Genomic DNA, 19,292 nt, shown 5'->3' on the forward strand with positions numbered 1-19,292 from the left:
CTGGCTTATAGGTAAAGCTGAGACTCCTTGGCACACCGTTCAGGACCCACTCCTGCCCTATGCTCAATTTTTAGCCCCAGCCAAAGCTCCACCAGTAAGAAACCCGGTTCAGTGGCCCCAAGTGTCATGCTTACTTGTCCACCCTGGCTTAGCTTTTCCCATCTGCCTTCCCACTCTCCCCCACCTGAAGAACACGCACCCCTAAACTTACCCGAACCTCCTCAATACAATCTCCCCCCCCCCAGGGGAGTGAGTCCTTCCTTCCCTGGGAGGCCAACAGACACGGCAGCATAAGCACACTCACATCCACCCTGAAATCCCTACAGGAGTTGGTGCTCCAGCAGGGCAGAGACCATGTTTTCCATATTCACTTTCGTCCAAGTGCTCACCTCACCTTAAATACTCGATGAATTAAACGAGCCCTTCTTAGATTTAAGGAAAAATATCAAATCCATGATATTGCAGTGAAAGAAATGTGCCAGTACTGTGGAATGGCAACAGGACAGGTGTATTCTGATTCTGATAAGGACGGTAAGTTGCAAGGACAATGAGGAAACTCAGGCGTGTGTTTTCTCCCCTGGGATCTGTCCTTTGAGTACATGCGTCTAGGACCCTGCTGCCAGCTCCACTCCGAAGAAGGTATGAAACGGTAAGCCTCAAAGTAGAAGGTGTTATTTATAACCCTGTTTCCTGAACTGTCTTCCCCCTGCTAGCAAAATCAATCTCCTAAGAAACTGTTCTGTTGCACAGATCCCAGAGCGCTCCCCCACCCTTTTAGCATCAGTCTTCTGACAGAATGAACCACTCCCGTCCTTCCTTCAAGCTCCCGCTGCATTAAGCCACTGAAAAGGAACCAGCTTTCTCCTAAATCCTGCCGGCCACCCAGGGGATCACTGGATAAGGACAGGAGCTCCCAGCATGTGATCTCGGCATCTTCAGACTGACTGTGTTTTTTATACTAGATGAAATACAAAAAAGAAAAGAAATTACAGCAACACTGATTCTATCTATGAGGCAACACCAAGGAAAGCATTACACCTTACACTTGTGTTTTATGGGGGTTTGGGGACAAGGAAATAAAGCCAAGCCGGAGGCTACCCAGAAGGCTCACCTCTCCCCTCATTCTTCTCCGGTCACCTAAGCAACTTTCTGTTTCTGGAGGCTGCTAGCCCCATTTTCTTTGCCAAGCTCAAGGGTACTTTGGAATACAGCTTGTATAATTTCTTTTTAGAATAAACAAAAAAAGGACTTAGATGATTATAAAAATCTATTCTGAGATAGAGAGGATATTGAAAATGACCAGCATCCAGACCATCATGTTTCTAATAGTGGATATTTTTAAAATATTAAACTTTTGTTCTGGAAACTCAGAACTTCAACAGGAATATATGTATGGAAAGAAAACTTTATGTAATAATGTTTTGGTTTTTTTTTGTATTTTTCTGAAGTTGGAAACGGGGAGGCAGTCAGACAGACTCCCGCATGTGCCCAACTGGGATCCACCAGGCATGCCCACCAGGGGGCGATGCTCTGCCCATCTGGGGTGTCACTCTGTTGCAACCAGGGCCATTCTAGTGCCTGAGGCAGAGGCCATGGAGTTTAGAAGACGAAGTTCCTGTAACAATAAACTAAGACAATAAACACATCTAATTCTTGATAGGAAGAGACAGGTACAGATTTTTACATGAGCTGGAACATTGGAGAACAGGCAATTGTGTGATTTCACTGAGGAACACAAAAGACCCTTTACTTCAGTGAAATCAGTCAACCTATTTCGTGATCATCCAACAGCAGTGTCCACACAAATAAGTAAAAGGCAAAGCGTGAACAAATTCATGTTTCCCTGGCTGCCTCCTTTATCAGCTGCCCACGCCCCGCCATGCGCCTGCTGGACCTCATTATTCAGCTTACTCTAGGCAGACACTGGCCCCTGACCTCAGATAAGAGCCCAGGGTTATGTTCCTGCTCTCACTGCATAGAACCTAGGCTTTTCTAATGTTATATTGTTTTGTGCCCAGTAACACCAGGGACTCAGTACAGACATCATCCAAAGCGGTGCCTTAAAAATGTTTTGAGCCTGACCAGAGTGGGTGCAGTGGATAGAACACTGATCTAGGACACTGACATCCCGAGCTGGAAACCCCGAGGTTGCTGGCTTGAATGAGGGCTCATCCAACTGCAACTACAATATGATGCTTCTAATCTCTCTCCCTTCCTGTCTCTCTCTCTCTCTCTCTTTCTTTCTCTCTCGCTAAAAAACCCTAAAAACAAAACAAAAGTTTTGACCACAAACATCAATAAGAAATGAACTCACACTGTGATTCACTACACATACATGTAACTGTGCACGCATACTTGTAAACAAGTTACACGGAACAGTATTCACCCTGACTGTGCACGGGAATTCTGACCCTTTTTCTTCCACTCTGTTTCACTTTATTTTTTAATATTTTATTTATTTACTTTAGATAGGAGAGAAAGAGAGAAAGAAAGGGCAGGGGCAGGGAGGAGTGGGAAGCATCAACTTGTAGTAGTTGCTTCTCAGGTATGTGCCTTGATGAGGCAAGCCCAGGGTTTGAACTAGCGACCTCAGCGTTCAAGATCGACGCCCTTATCCACTGAGCCACCACAGGCCAGGCTCTATTCATTTTTTTAAATGCTCGCTTTTATGCCCTAAATTGACTTCACAATCCATTAGTGAGTCCAGACCCGCAGTTTGAAATACAATGACGTACAACACATTGTGAGGCACGTAACTATATTTAAGTTCGTCAATTTGAAATGGTAAAATTCTAAGAAACAAATATAAATTTCAGTAGCAATAGCAAAAAGATTTCTTTTTCCTGGAACACACAAAATGAGAAATGTTGAAAATGATTCTGAAGATTTGGTGGATATCTGAGTGATGACCAGGGGGAGCACAGATACACATGGGGTATCTGTGTGTGTCAGAGGCCCATACGCGGAGTGAGGGAACTTACCAGAGCTCAGCCAACCTGCACAGCGGCAATGGGGACTGTGACATCAACGCTGTCATGCTACCTCATATTCCTTTCGCTGAAAGAAATGATTAAAAGACTCTTGGGGTTGGGAAGAACTGTAATGTCAAAGTCTATTTTCTCCTGCCAGATAACAAGTCAATCAGCATTTCCTTCGAAAATCTGAGCACTGACTTTGTCCCTATCCAAGAGTTAACTTTAATTAGAAGTAGGTTTAAAAAAAAAAGACTCACTAAATCATTGCTGTTTCCTTTGTCTTTTTAAAAAAACAATTATTAGAATTTTATTGGCCAAGGGAGAACAACTGGAAGAGAAATAACGAACAAAAAATACATCTTAAGAATCCTTAAGTACATCAACTATTTATAATTTAAGTTTCATATTTTAAAAGACCACTATCCATCAATTCATGAAATGGACCAACTTGTGTCACAGGCCCACTTGTCAACTAAATTAATGTCCACTGTCCTTTGGCTCAGAAGACTGTCCTTTGCATCTGACGATGGTTTCTGTAATAGCATCAGGAAGGATGCTGTTCTGTCGTTCAAGGTTAACCCCTTAAAAGTTAACACAGCTCTGGAGGCAGGTGCTTTTTTCCAAGAAAACTTCCACTTGGCTACACAGCTCTGCACACCTGCCCTCATCCACCTCCAGTGATATCATCACACCAACCGCCAAACTGCAGGGAGGGCCAAGGCTCACGCAGCTGCTGCTGTGCAGTCTGTGCGGGGACATCCTCAGTCTGGGGAGGAACGGGCTCTGCAGCCTCTCCCCGGCAGGCAGTGTTGCCCGGCACTTGTGGGGTCCTCTGGGATCTCTGACGATTCCCATGGTCTGTACGTTCAGAAAGTACTCTCGAGCAAGCAGTGACACCCACACCCGGTGGGGCACACCTCCTGGGTCCGAAACCACTCCATCATGTGGCTGGTGTGTCCCCCATGCCCGCAGGTCAGGCAGAAATTGGACGATCCTCGAACTGCCACGTGACAGATGGCACACTGGAACGTGAAGCCTTTGCAGAGGGTGCACTGCGTGCCTCGGACCTCGCTCCGGCAGTGGCTGCAGTACACGCCAAACTCTGAAAACGTCGGAGACAGCCAAACAAGAGACATCATGAGTGTGGTTCTGCAGAAGCAAACTGGGCACTGTGAGCTAAGGGAGATGAACACATCTTAGGGCTCTGTAGGATCCTATTATACCAATGGTTTTCAATTTTCTTTTTTTAAACAGCAGAACCCCTTCTTTTACCATCTCAGTGAGCATTATAAAGAGGAGCTGCTGTCACTGCCATGGCCAGGTGTGGGCAGGGGGTACGGCAGGCGCCGGCTCTCATAGGTCCTGGTCAAACCCTCAGCACCTGCAACAGTGGTGGCTGCCGCGTCTCACTCCTCTTCCCACCCCCAACAGCAGCAGGGCCCGACACACAGAAGTGATAAACAAATGTGCTGAGAGAACTGAAGGGCTCAGTAAATACTCAGGTGATGGCTGACTGGTCTTATGATCAGCAGCAGGTCAGGACACTGCAGTGCTGCCCGGCTGTGTCACCACCCCACTGCTGAGGGGATGTCAGGACTGCTCTGCTATGACTCGTCCCCAGTCTCCTGGAAGAGACCCAAGCGCTAATCCCACCATCCACCCATCCCAGTCTGCCTGAGCCAGGACCCTGAGTCCAGACGGCCTGTGTTCACTGCCCCTGTGCCTGCTCAGTCCCTGCTGGTCTGGAGAGCCTTCCTCCTCCCTGCCGGGCCTTCCACTGGGCCACCTCCAGCGCACCAACCTTCCCACGTGCTCTACAGACTCTTCTCAGAAGGAGTGGGGGAGGGAGACTGCTGCCCCCATACTGTCTGTCACCTTTCCTCCTGAGGCCAATGCCATCTGGCTTCTCCAGCCTCCCCTCTTTTTCTTGTCTGTCATCTACTGACAGTCTGGACACACATCCAAACACTGAAGACGCTGCTCTCGGGTCCCAATCTCTCCACCCCAATTTTTGGCATGATCCTTAGTGTCTTCAAAATCCACGCCACCAACCCTCCGCATACCTGACCTCTCAGGACACTGTCCTCTCCTCTCCCATCTACCACCTCCACTTTCCCTTGCGTCCCACCAGCTCCCTCAGCTGCAGTTTCCCCTTAGGTCAGTCTGAATTACATGGCCCAACTTCATAATCACTTTTTGGCAAATATTCTCAACTCCTTTGTCCTTCTCTCCTTCCACAGTACAGCCTCGAATCTGGCTGACCCCCAGCCCTGCCCAGGCCGTGTCTGCCCCTGAGCGGCCCTGGGAGAAGGCCCACTGTCGTGAGTCTCACAGCGCCGGGCAGCGGTCTGACTCTGCTTCTCTTCCACTCCCCAGACAGCTACTTCGTACCTCGGCCACCTCCCAAAAATGCTTCCCTCACGCCTTTGCTCTCCTCTTTCACCTGACGGCCTCTTCTCTCACTTCCCTGAGAAAACAAAACCCTTCCGAGAGAGGCCCCTTCAGCCCTCTGTCACCAAACCTTCAAGACTCCCTAGGTTCGTTCTCTTGTCCTACTTCTTATAACAGAGGAAGGGTCCTTTCTTCTATCACAGATAGTTCCTCTGCTTCCTGACAATTGGCAGGCATTTAAAAAGTACCAATAAATACTTTTTAAATATACAGTAACTTCAGGAAAATTTTTATGGCAGTTCTATTTAAAACAAATCGTGAGCCAAATTAGAGTGGTTTGATAATTTTGGTTTAAAAAATAGTTATGCCATCTCTTTATAAGCAGAACTTTCTCTCTATATATACTTTATAATTTTTTTATTTATTGAGTTGAAAGAGAGAAACATCAATCTATTACTGTATGTGCCCTGACCAAGGACTGAACCTACAACCTTTGTGTATTGTGACGATGCTCCAATCAACTGAGCTATCCGGCCAGGGCAGCTGAACTTTTTATATTGTGCAAGACTTCAGTTTATATTCTCATGAAAAGCCTAATTAGTTTAAATTTTTTACCTTTCTTTCTTGGTTTTGTTTGATAAGAGTCAACATTTAAAATTATGAAGATATAAAAACTGTGTATTCAAGCAAATGGAATTACAATAACAATAATTTAAAAGGGTTGTTCTTCGGCACTTGACATAACTGTAAATGTAAACTTAATTATTTTCTATCTCTATCTGAGTAAAATCATCAAGATGTCAGTTCGCTGAAAAGTACAACCTTTCATTAGTAATTGTGTTTCTCTCTAGTGTGTCAGCTTAAACATAACTTCTAACATCCTTATTAACTTTAAGACCTTGAACTAATATTTCACTTAGTTAATTAATGAATAATCTTTGGGGGAATAAACACTTTCTAAGTGGATATAAATTCACAAAGGTAGAAAATTTAAAAACACTAAGTCACTGAGCATAATTGTAATATTTGTATCTTGCCTCTTAGTGTTACATGTAACGGAATGGCCACTAGCCAACAGCTGAGAAGGGTGTGTGGACTTTGGGCCATGCCACTGTACATGTTAACCTTCTCCAGTTTAGGAGACACAAAGGGTCATGGAGAGTACTCAAAAATCACAAAGCGCCCTGCTGGTTGGCTCAGTGGTGGAGCGTTGGCCTGGCGTGCAAGGGGTCCCGGGTTCGATTCCCGGCCAGGGCACACAGGAGAAGCGCCCATCTGCTTCTCCACCCCTCCCCCTCTCCTTCCTCTCTGTCTCTCTCTTCCCCTCCCGCAGCCGAGGCTCCATTGGAGCAAAGATGGCCCGGGCGCTGGGGATGGCTCCTTGGCCTCTGCCCCAGGCGCTAGAGTGGCCCTGGTGGGCAGAGCGTCGCCCCCCGGTGGGCGTGCCGGGTGGATCCCGGGCGGACGCATGCGGAGTCTGTCTGACTGTCTCTCCCTGTTTCCAGCTTCGGAAAAATACAAAAAATACAAAAAAAAAAAAAAATCACAAAGCTGTCATGGTATCTTTAAAAGCACACTGACGACCTGTGGTGGCGCAGTGGATAAAGCGTTGACCTGGAAATGCTGAGGTCGCCGGTTCGAAACCCTGGGCTTGCCTGGTCAAGGCACATATGGGAGTTGATACTTCCAGCTCCTCCCCCTTCTCTCTCTCTCTCTCTCTCTCTCTCTCTCTCTCTCTCCCCCTCTCTCTCCTCTCTAAAAAATGAATAAATAAATAAATTAAAAAAAATTAAAAAAAAAAAAAGCTTCTTTCTCTTAGCATAACATTTAAAAAAAAAAAAAAAAAGCACACTGACGAGCTTGAGGATCTGAGGGAAGAAGGCATAAAACCACAGGTACAGGTGAAACAGATCACCCTAGGCTCATAACAGACAGAACTAGAGGGCAGTAAAAACGTTCTGGCACAGAGAACAAGCACAGGATGGTTCCTGAGGCCTTAGGAAACCTCCAGGAGGAAGCCAACTCCAAAGGTTTAGTGTCATGTAATTCCATTTTGTTAATTATACAGAAGAGTTGTGTGTATTCAAAAAGGGGAAAGATTTATACGATATGAAGAGAAACAAAAGTATGTGTGTGTATTCATTAACATCGCCTGTTATACAAATGTAAATAAAACCACCTAAATAAACAAGACAATTAATTAATCAATCCCCTGCTCAGCCATCACAACTGAGCCACATACCACAATGGAGAAACAAGGACAAAAATCACCTGATTTCCAGAGAGTTTGAGAATACTGTCTAGCATTATCCCCTCAAGATAAATGAAGATTTGGATCCTTTCTATAAGTATTTAACCTCCTAAATGAAAACAACTTTGCCCCTCAAATTTGCTGCCTATACAAGATGACCCTACAGATGTGATAACCACGAGAGGAAATTGCCAGCTTCCCATCCCAAGGAGACCAAAAGGACGCTGGTGACCTTGTCTTTTCCTTCAATAAGTGCTATTTCCTGTGTTTGGGCAGTCCGACTCTTCCAAAGAGTAAAAACTTTAAGGATGAAATATTTTTCTTAACGCTTTTATCTGCGAATCTATCTTTCACAGACCCCTCCCCATTTCTGAAATCTTATAATAATGTTTGTTATAGTATTAGGGCATATTATTCATTTCTGAATAACATTTAAGTCTCCACAAGCTTATGTTTCATCCCTCTGACTGGGTTATAGGCACCCATTCCCCAAAAACCTGCCTCCTAGTTCTCTGTACAGCCCACAGAACGCAGCATGATGCTTTATAATAGCAGATGCCACTAAGAGTTTAGCTGATTGATGCATCAGTTACATATCTCTGTGATTCATATATTTTCCTGAAAACTAATTTTAAAAGACAAAATTTCTCTGGGCCATCATTAATCTCTCCCTGATATACTTTCATGCATTTGGATGCTCTGAAAAATATACTGCCTACATAGCCATTTCTTCAAGTACACACACCAGAATAATCCATGTTAAAATAATCCCTGCTATTCAATACTACATCTATGTATTACTCTTTTTTCACTTGTTTTTAAGTTGAAACTATATACATTTGTACAACATTAAGAGTCAAATATTCTGTCTATGGCCATACCACCCTGAACGCGCCCGATCTCGTCTGATCTCAGAAGCTAAGCAGGGTCGGGCCTGGTTAGTACTTGGATGGGAAAAAAAAGAGTCAATTATTCTATACTGTTGTCTTACCAGAAAAAGCATTCCCTTCTACCCCCATCACCCCCAAGGAAAATCCTTCCAACCCATTTAACTGTTTCTTTTGTTTTTACCTCCTTACCTTTGAACAGTATGTGTATAAAGCTATTTAACTTTCATGTTTAAGCATTATCTACTGACTTTCCGCAGTGGAAGCTCTCTCACTCCCCAACCACACACATACACCGCCTGTTCCTCATCTTCCCCAGACAGTTCTATCACCATGCGGTTGGATCATTATTCTGTTTTTGCATTATTCATCTAGGTAAACATCAGTCAAGCCACATACCATGACAACATTTCCTTTCTTGCACATTTTGTTTTTCAAAAACTGTCTTGTTTTATTCATTTGCTTAGTTTGCTATTATGTACTTATCAATAATTCATCTCTAAACTCTCCCTTAAATATCTGATCTTCTATAAATACACTGAACACTGAACTACACTAGATATTTTTTCACTTTTCTTGGCGACAACACCCCGGAAGCTCCAACCTGGACGGGTCTACCTCCAGGTCTGCCATGTAGATTTCCCTTCTCTGCATTCCGACTCCCTGGTCTCTTGGATTGAATCTATTCCTCCTCCTTTAATAGGCTGAGCATTCACCTTCACACTGATGGATAATTTAGGTGCAGAATCTTAGGTTAGAAATCATTTTGTTGAGAATTCTGAAGGTACTGCTGCATTGTGGCCTAGTTTCCAGTACCTAGTTCACTGCCCCCGAGAAGTGTCACTTGTATGTCACCTGTTCTCTCTCTCTGGAAGCTCCCGGGGTCTCCTCTTTATTCTCTGCCTTTCTTCGTTCATTATGCCGGGTACTTGGCATAACGGGGTAGAGCAAGGGTAGGAACTCGCTCTGAACACTAGCAGCAGGGACCTGGGACCCTACAGAGGCCATCAGACGATACTACAGCTTTTAGCCTCACCTCTGTGCCACTTCCAGACGTACCGGGCACCACGAATTCCTGAGCCATGTGGAGGTCCTGCCATGAATCTTACTGCGTCTCTGCTGCCAGTATGAGGTTCAGCTTTCTCGGGCTCTATAAACTCAACTACCACTAACCTTCTAACCTCCCAGGCCCCAAGTTCTAGTGCCAACATTACTTCTCCTTGCATGGTTATGCCTTTTCATAAAAGCTCTACATAGACACTTTAAGGAGAGAAGAAACTGATGTGTGTGCAGTCCACTCTCTCTGGCAGTCTTCCATTTCCCCCTGTAAAATACATCTCTCTCTCAGCTTCTTTCACATCACAGTCTTGCTCACTGGTGTCTCATTCTATGTCCCTGTTCTTCCTTCAAGACTCAAACTCCAAGTACTAGTTTCCTTTCAAGACCCAGAGAGGGTGGGCCCGCTTATTTGCTCTCCCACACTCTTCCCCCGACCCCTAGCTCCCAGGTAAACGCACCCATTCTCACAGCTTGAACACCATTTCTACACTGAAGATTCCCAAATACCCAATTCTAGCTCCGAGCTCTTCTTTAAGCTCTAGACTCACATCCCACTTCCTCCATGACTTCTACAGTCTGATCTCTCACACGCCATCTCTGACTGCCCCAAACCAAGTCTCAATTATCTTCCAGTCTTTTCTGTCTTAGAATAAGGCACCACTATCTACCCAGCTGCTTAAGTTGAACACCTAGGAGTCATCCAAGCTTTGTCTCTTTTCCTCCATCCCACATCCAATTTGTCACAATGAGTCTCCCTCTAACATTTATTTTCAATTCCTCCATCTCTCCCCACTGCCACTGACCTCCCCTTGCCCAGGCCGTCAGTCTCTCTTTGACCACTGACAGCCTTCAAAGAGCCCTCCCATCTCTGTCTCTGCTCCACCAACCCTTTCGTCCTGTAACAGCCAACATGATCCTCTTATAATGCAAACAAGAGCAAGTAACTTACTTCTTAATGCCCTTTGAAGCTTACCATTGGACTTAGAATACAATCCAAATTCTTCATGTATAAGTTCATAGTTCTGCCACTCATCTTATTTTGTATGTAAATATAATATAGATTATAATACAGTGGTACCTTGAGATACGAACAGACCAACGTACGAATTTTTTTTTAAGATAAGAGCTGTGACTCAGTTTGTATTTTTGTTCGAGATTCGAGCGAAATTCCGAGATACAAGTCGTGATTTGGGAAGCTGCTGCTAACTGGCGCACGGGTCCAGTATCGGCAGTTTGATATATGAGTTGACTGACTTACGAGCTCGGTTACAGAACGAATTAAATTCGTATCTCAAGGTACCACTGTATTATCAAATTATCTTATCTATTTGAATTTTTTTTTTTTTGTATTTTTCTGAGGCTGGAAACGGGGAGAGACAGTCAGACAGACTCCCGCATGTGCCCAACCAGGATCCACCTGGCACGCCCACCAGGGGCGACACTCTGGCCACCAGGGGGCGATGCTCTGCCCCTCTGGGGTGTCGCTCTGTTGCAACCAGAGCCACTCTAGCGCCTGGGGCAGAGGCCAAGAAGCCATCCCCAGCGCCCGGGCCATCCTTGCTCCAATGGAGCCTCAGCTGCAGGAGGGGAAGAGAGAGACAGAGAGGAAGGAGAGGGGAAGGGGTGGAGAAGCAGATGGGCGCTTCTCCTGTGTGCCCTGGCCGGGAATCGAACCGGGGACTTTTGCACGCCAGGCCGACGCTCTACCACTGAGCCAACCGGCCAGGGCCATTCTATTTGAATTTTATACCACTCTTCTCAATTGTTATGGTCTAGCCACACTGGGCTTCCTTCACTTATGCAAAATGAGCAGTCATCTCCCCACAGGCATGCTCCATCTGTGCGGGAGCTCCTCCTGCTGCCCTCAGCACAGCGGCTCCTGACCTCAGACCTCAGACAGGCCTCATAACCCACCTCCACACAGCTGCTAAAACCCCCCTCCCTGGCTCTCCCAGCCCCATCATCCCTTTTGTTTGCTATTAATACTGATCACAGTTTTTAATTACTTAATTTTTCTTCCCCACTTGTCTGTGAGTTTCATGAGGAGAAGAAATGTATTAGCTCTGTGCCTAAGAGTTTCATAGATAACTAGCTGAATAAATGAATAAACATTCCAACTTCCATTCAATATCTGAGTATTGTGTATAAAACTACTTCAATTACAATAAATATGTACTGTTGTCATGAAATGTAAGGGTTTTCAGAAGTTTAAAAGAAACTCGGAATACCTCAGAAATTTCTGCTTAAGAATGAGACACCAAAACTTCATCCCAAGTCTTACGTGATGGGTAAGTTAAATGAAGCGGCTTTCAGACAAGGACAGTAAAGAAACAAACGCATGCTCACCAATCCCTTTGTGGGGATCAGGGGGACAGGACACAAACTTCAGCACTTCGGCTCGCTTCTCTCTCAGACCCCAGCGATAGAGGATTTCCCCATAGCACTTCTTAAAGTCATCAAACTGCTGGGTATTGGCGGGATCCAGAAGCCTGGACAAAATTCAAAAGATTCCCTGTCAGTTCCTTTAAGAAAAAACCAGCTTAACAGCAAATGGCACTTTACATACTTTTGTGAATGCAAGAGTCCTGGTTTGGGAGAATCTAAGCACTATGAAACTACAGCTCTCACCTGGGAAGGTCGTTACCTTTTATTTTTATCATGCTGGTCACGTTCCCGCTCACGAGGATCGCTGTAGGTCAGACTCCCAAAGCGGATTTCTTCTGGTGAAGACTCTCCCCAGGGTGAAGATATGTGTTCTATCTCTCTCCCTGCTAGAGAAAATCAAAAGGGAAGGGAAGATGGAAATCAGGAAGGCAGGGAAAATATCTAAAAGCTCTCATAAAGTCGTGTGTGTCCAGCTTATTCACCAAGAGAAAAGTAAGCTAAAGTGAAGATACATAAGGTGAGACATATAACACAACAGAATTCTTTCCTAGCCTTGGCTTTTTTCCCCTTTTTTTAAAGGGTGGGGGGAGGCAGACAGGGACAGACAGGAAGAGAAATGAGAAGCTTCAATTCTTTGTTTTGGCACCTTAGTTGCTCATTGATTGCTTTCTCTTATATGCCTTGACCAGGGGGCTCCAGCAGAGTGAGTAACCCCTTGTTCAAGCCAGCGACCCTGTACTCAAGCCAGTGACTTTGGGCTTCAAGCCAGTGACCTTTGGGCTCAAGCCAGCAACCTTGGGGTTTCGAACCTGGGTCCTCAGTGTCCCAGGACGACACTCTATCCACTGTGCCACCTCCTGGTCAGACTAGCCTTACCTTTTTGTCTAGGTATTTATTATTAAAATAACCTGATAATTAAGTACACATATGTATAATGATTAAGCAAGTATAGTGATATAGTAACAGACAGTCATTATTTAAAGATTTTTCTAAATGATATGAGAAAACACTCATGATAATGAAAGCAGAACACAAAAATCTCATATCCAGAATGAACCCACCTACACTTTACATACATGAAGATTGGAAGAAAATGCTCTGGAACATTAACAGATGTTATTTCCAGGTAAGGCAATCAATGATTACTATTTATTCTCTTTTTTTTTTTCCTCTGAAGTTAGAAGCAGGGAGGCAATCAGACTCCAGCATGCACCCGACCGGAATCTACCCGGCACGCCCACCGGGCAACGCTCTGCCCATTTGGGGGGTTGCTCTGTTGTGGCCGGAGCCTAATTCTAGAGCCTGAGGCAAAGGCCATGGAGCCATCCTCAGTACCCTGGCCAGCTTTGCTCTAGTGGACCCTTGGCTGTGGGAGGGGAAGAGATAGAGAGGGAAGAGAGAGATAGAGAGGAAAGAGGGATTAGGGTGGAGAAGCAGATGGGTGCTTCTCCTGTGTGCCCTGACCAGAAATCGAACCTGGGACTTCCACATGCCAGGCCAATGCTGTACCACTGAGCCAACCAGCCAGGGCCTATTTATTCTCTTAATATTTCTTGCTGTATTTTTTCCTTCTTTGTACATATATTACTTTTATAATCAAGAAAATTAAGATCATCTTTAAAAAAGAAACTGTAAAAATCCAGAAAACACAGATACTCATTATAGAGATCTTTCTGGCCAGCCAGAACTGGGTCAGCTTTTTTTCTCTATATTCAAAGAGGTGCGTGTAGGAAGTGGCAGGTGACCGTGGAAGGGGCATGTGTGATGGAAGAAGGGCAGGGTTAGGTCCTTCTTTGGGGGTGAACACTGGGAAGTCTGTCAGTTTCTCAGGGTCACAGAATGTGAAGCAACCCAAAAAGGCACAAAGACTTTCCAAAAACTGACCTGCTCAAACGTGAAAGTCATGACTTGCTGACTACAGTATCACACCATCATACTAAATTTAAAGAAAAATTAGAAACAAAGAAAAATATGGGGACTATTCATCAACTAAAGATTACATATTATTAACAATTCAGAAGTATGCTTTTAGAGAACCAAACACACAGCGGAGCCAAGTCGGTTCTGTACCAACCTATGTTCCAGCCACCAGTGTTGAGTCCCGGGTCCGACATGCTTGAGCAGGAACCAGAGGAGGTAAAGCTGGGCTGCAGAACAAATAGAAGCAGCGTAGGAATACCATGCCTCATGAAAATTTACCCTTAGGAAAAGTCAGATACAAACCAGAAAACCACAAGCTTACGTATCGACTATGGGACACCACAAGATTAGATGAACGACTGGGAAAAGGTCCGAAAGGGTTTGGTATTCCTTGAGGCCGAGACTGGGCTTCAAACACACTGCAGAGCATAGCCAATGTCTGGACATCCCGGAGTTGGCAGTAATGAGCCAACCTGGAGAAAAAAGTGAGAGGAGAGAAAACAAGTCAAAAGAAAAGATAAAGGAAGGATACCATCACAATCATGGTGGGTAGAGTGGGAAGAAAGGATGCTTAATTCTTCCTAAAAACCTCTGTCAGGTACCCGGGCTGTCTACAGATTCAGAGGCTTGATCTACTTTGAGTCTGGCTACATTTGCTTTGGAATACAATATATCAAAGCATTACAAATGACCTAGAAAACTAATCTGAAAGCTTCTGGTTGGCATTAGGAATGGGCTCAGGCTTGAACAAGGCTTCTCTAAAACTAAGCAGACTAACATCTGAGTGAGGCCATATACACTCCTAACCCCAAGGCAAAATCACACTACTTTCTGGAAGGTTCCTCTAAACTTCATTCATGTAACCTAATGCTATAGGAAGGTGCTCAGAGAACACTGTCCGGCAATAGTATGGTGTGCAGGCAACAGACTCTGGAGGTAGAATCAGAATATAAGCTATTAAATAAGAACAATAAGTTTTACCCTCTAGGTACTCATATCCCCGTTGCTCCTTTTATGATCATTATGCTAGAATGTGAGCTAGGGACATGAGGGACTTGGTCTTTGAGATGGAATAATATTGATACTTTCCTACCAAGCAATGTCTAACATCGTTTAAGGTGCTTTTACGCTCGCTATCTTATGCGAGCCTTACATGAAGCGTGTAGAATGGTAATCATCATCCCTGCGCTGCTCTGAGGCAACAGAAGTGTGAGCACATGTCCCATGTCTGGCTTCAACCAGGAAGTAAGGCAGAGCTTTCTACTTCTCTGTCAGGACCTGGGCCTCACCGTTAGGGAGATTCACGTGGCTTACCTGGTCATAAATCATTCTGCACATTACATTTCCAGTGTGCCATAGTTCAGGGCAATAAATCAAATACAAATTCAATGTTTTCATAAATTGTCTAATAGGGTGAAAGCTTCATGGCCTTTGGAAAACAGGAAAGCCAAAACACAATTCCCTAATCTGCTCTCTGGGGTAAAACTCTACAGCACCCAAGAAATTTACCATCTTAAGAGTCAGACTCTTCTGTTCAGACTGATGTGACTTATAGGATAAACTATAAAAAGGACACATGAGTCTCAAATCCTTGTTATAGATGACAAACACATAGTTCCTTCACTACGAAAGGTTGGATGGCACAGAAATTAAGTTATTGCAGCACAAAAAGGAAGGCTCTCACTTCCACCTCTCATTTTTCAGGCCTCTGCACTTTTCTCTTCAGACAATAACCTTGAAAGTGTTGACAGACCGAAAATTCATATCACTCATTTTCCGCACTTTTAGCTCTCAAAACCTACAGTGACTCCAGCAGCTGCCGCCCAAATGGATGTCGAGCCCAGGGTATTTCCAAATCTGGATCGGACTTCGGACCAAGGCAAAGATCTGTAGCTACTGTAGCCAGCGACCAAACCTGGACAAATCAAACAGGAACACCCAAACTCAGACAGGTGAGGTCAAGAGCAGGAAGCACAAGAGAACCCCTCCTCTACTCCACATACATCCTGCCCTTGCTGCTCTGAGAGCTGCAAAGCTGAGAGCTTACTGAAATGCAGAATCTTAGGCCCTGGCTGGTTAGCTCATTTGGTTAGAGTGCTGTCCAGATATGCAGAGTTTGCCAGGTGGATCCTAGTCCGGACACAAGTGGGAGTCTATCTCACTATCTCTCCTCCTCTCACTTAAAAAATAATAATAGCCTGACCTGTGGTGGCGCAGTGGATAAAGTGTCGACCTGGAAATGCTGAGGTTGCCGGTTCGAAACCCTGGGCTTGCCTGGTCAAGGCACATATGGGAGTTGATGCTTCCAGCTCCTCCCCACCTTCTCTCTCTGTTTCTCTCTCTCTCCTTTCTCTCTCCCTCTCTGTCTCTCTCTCTCTATTTCTCTCTCCTCTCTAAAATGAATAAAAAAAAAGCCTGACCAGGCAGTGGCGCAATGGATAGAGTGTCGGACTGGGATGCAGAGGACCCAGGTTCGAGACCCCAAGGTCGCCAGCTTGAGCGCGGGCTCATCTGGTTTGAGCAAAAGCCCACCAGCTTGAACCCAAGGTTGCTGGCCCCAGCAAGGGGTTACTCGGTCTGTTGATGGCCCGCGGTCAAGGCACATATGAGAAAGCAATCAATGAACAACTAAGGTGTTGCAACGCGCAATGAAAAACTAATGATTGATGCTTCACATCTCTCTCCATTCCTGTCTGTCTGTCCCTGTCTATCCCTCTCTCTGACTCACTCTCTGTCTCTGAAAAAAGAAAAAAATAATAATAATGTCCATTAAGTGTCTATGAAACCCAAGATCTAGCACATGCTAAATATATCATTGTACCATCAACAGAGCCCATTCCCTCCATACCTTAAAAATGGAATATGCTTTCTTAGTAGCATCACATCAGTGCAAACTACAAACTGGAATACACTATACTAGACTCTAAGAAACTCAAAAAGAAGTAAAGACTTTAAATCAAGAAGTTTAAAATATAAGAAAAAAGAACAAGCAAATAAAAATACTGAAAAACAGGCAGAGAAACACATCAAATATGTAAAAACTCAATTTAATTATTTGTCACCAATATAGTTAAGTAATGCATAGAGTATTAGTTCAAATGAGAACCTTGAAGTTACTTTCATCTCTACTATCAATGACCTGCTGCATGGTTGCTGAAAGGGGCAAGACAGGACGTTTACTATCCTGGCTGACAACTTAGGCATGTTATTTCCTCACTTATAATACACATTTCCTAATAGTTTCAACAGAAACAGTTGACACTTAGGCTTATTTCTGTAACTCTTTTTTTTTTTTTTTTTTAAGTGAGAGGAGGGGTGATAGAGACAGACTCCCACCTGCGCCCAAATGGGATCCACCCGGCAACCCTGTGTAAGGCCGATGCTCAAATCAACTGAGCTATCCTCAGTGCCTGAGGCCAATGCTCAGACTAATGAACTATCCTCAGTGCCCAGGGCCAACGTTCAAACCAATCAAGCCACTGGCTGTGGGAGGAAAAGAGCAGCAAATGGTTGCTTCTCATGTGTGCCCTGATTGAGGATTGAAGCCAGGACATCTGCACACCGGGCTGACGCTCTATCCACTGAGCCAACCAGCCAGGGCCTATTTCTGCAAATCTTTCCAAAATAGTAGGCACATTATCTTCAACATGTGCATAATGAATACAACATTTTTTTCAAGCACTTGCACTGATCGTTTCTGTCCATTAAACAGTACCATACCACAAATAATGATAATTGCAAGAACGGCAACAGTAATTGCACCATATACTGGGTAGTTACAGGTATGGGAATTTTATATGTAGTACTTATTTATCTCTCATAAGGACCTTAGAAATATTGTTCCTACTTTATAGTCAAGGAAACTGAGGTTCAGAAGGATGAAGTAGCTGCCTAGGGTCACACAACAAAAGGACAGAGCCCAGATTTAAACTTGGATCTGTCAAAACACAAAGGACGGTTCTTTCCACTTCACCTTGGACTAGCCTGACCCTCCAAATATAAATAAATTTAAAAAAACACTTTAAAAAGTAATTTTTCCTTGGAGAATATTTTTCAGAACATAAACATAGGATCTGCCTTGGCATTGCACTTACAATATGGGTTGGTTACTCTTCTAACCAACCCATGAGGTAATTATTCTTTTAGTTCCCATAATACAATAATGAATAAATAATAATACAAGAGTAAACTCTGTTTTGCATACTTACAACTGTAAACCTGCTGTTGCCCACCCTGTATATTGGGGCTGAGAGAGTCTGAAATAACTTTCCCAGGAATACAGCACTAGGGTGCTGAGTGGGCCTATGCATCCTGTTACACCGTTCACAGTATTTCCACTACTTTATTTTGCTTCTGAGTATTCACAGGACTTTAGGTGGCTGAGGCCTTAAAGAAATAGTTATACTCATGACTTTAAATTTCACCTAATAGGGTTTGGGCAAAAACTTGACAGTATTTATTAGGAGACAAGTAGAAATCCTAGGAAACTTTTTTCTTTTAATTTTTCTTTTTTTATCCTAAGGATTTTTAAATCAAATAGAAATCAAGAGAAGGCCATAGCTCAGGTCGTTTGGAGGGTTATAAGGGAAAAAAACTGAGTGGACAGACAGAATAGCAGCTAGTAGCTTACATCGCTCAATCTGATCCTCACACTAAAGAATAAAGGATTCAATAGAGACAGAGGAGATTAGTGGTTGCCTAGGGCTGGGTGGGGTAAGAAGGACTGAGAGCTAAGGGGCGTGGGCTTTCTTTTTAGGGTAAAGAAAATGTCAAAGTATTTGTGGTGATGGTGGCACAACTCTGTGAATATACTAAAAGCCCCTAGATTGTGCATTTTATAATAATCCTTTTTTTTTTACAATTTATTTATTTATTTATTCATTTTTTTACACTTGATCTTAGCCAAAAGGCCGAGAAGTGATCATTTTTTTTTTAGAGAGAGGAGACACAAAGAGAGAAAGAGACAGACAGAGAGAGGAAAAAGAGAGAACAGAGGAAGGAGCAGGAAGCATCAACTCCCATATGTGCCTTGACCAGGCAAGCCCGGGGTTTTGAACCGGCGACCTCAGTGTTCCAGGTTGACGCTTTCACCCACTGCACCACCATAGGTCAGGCAGATTGTGCATTTTAAATGGCTGAAGTGCATGGTGAATGAACTATATCTCAATAAAGCTGTTGAAAACCAACATAGGAGCACCTTGTTTTAATACACTGAAGCGTTCCTGCAAAAATGAAGATTTAAATTTTTGTCAGATCACATCATATTTTAACTGAACATGTCTATTCTAAAAGAATGTTTTTGTAATGAAATGAAAAGACATAACAGAATGAATTTTTCTGTTATGAAATGCAGCATTTTTTAAAGTAAAAAAAAAAAAAAACAGAACTGAGGGTACAAATGGTAAAGATACAGATATCCAAATT

The 19,292-nt window shown here is 44.0% G+C and overlaps 1 protein-coding gene across 2 annotated transcripts in view; it reads right to left on the bottom strand.

Annotated features, from left to right (window-relative positions):
* Positions 1-3,253: 3,253 nt before the first annotated feature.
* The window catches only part of WDR59 (WD repeat domain 59), a 99,578-nt gene continuing 83,539 nt past the window's right edge, over positions 3,254-19,292 (bottom strand). For both annotated transcript variants that reach the window (XM_066243467.1, XM_066243466.1), the window contains 6 exons: positions 15,671-15,783; positions 14,191-14,341; positions 14,023-14,095; positions 12,208-12,334; positions 11,910-12,052; positions 3,254-4,077 (listed from right to left, as the gene is read on the bottom strand). In XM_066243467.1, the coding sequence (XP_066099564.1) occupies positions 3,842-4,077; positions 11,910-12,052; positions 12,208-12,334; positions 14,023-14,095; positions 14,191-14,341; positions 15,671-15,783 (843 nt within the window). In that variant the 3' untranslated portion in view covers positions 3,254-3,841. The remainder of the gene's footprint in view (positions 4,078-11,909; positions 12,053-12,207; positions 12,335-14,022; positions 14,096-14,190; positions 14,342-15,670; positions 15,784-19,292) is intronic.

Source organism: Saccopteryx bilineata, chromosome 9, assembly GCF_036850765.1.
Source record: "Saccopteryx bilineata isolate mSacBil1 chromosome 9, mSacBil1_pri_phased_curated, whole genome shotgun sequence".
NCBI classification, from domain to species: Eukaryota; Metazoa; Chordata; class Mammalia; order Chiroptera; family Emballonuridae; genus Saccopteryx; species Saccopteryx bilineata.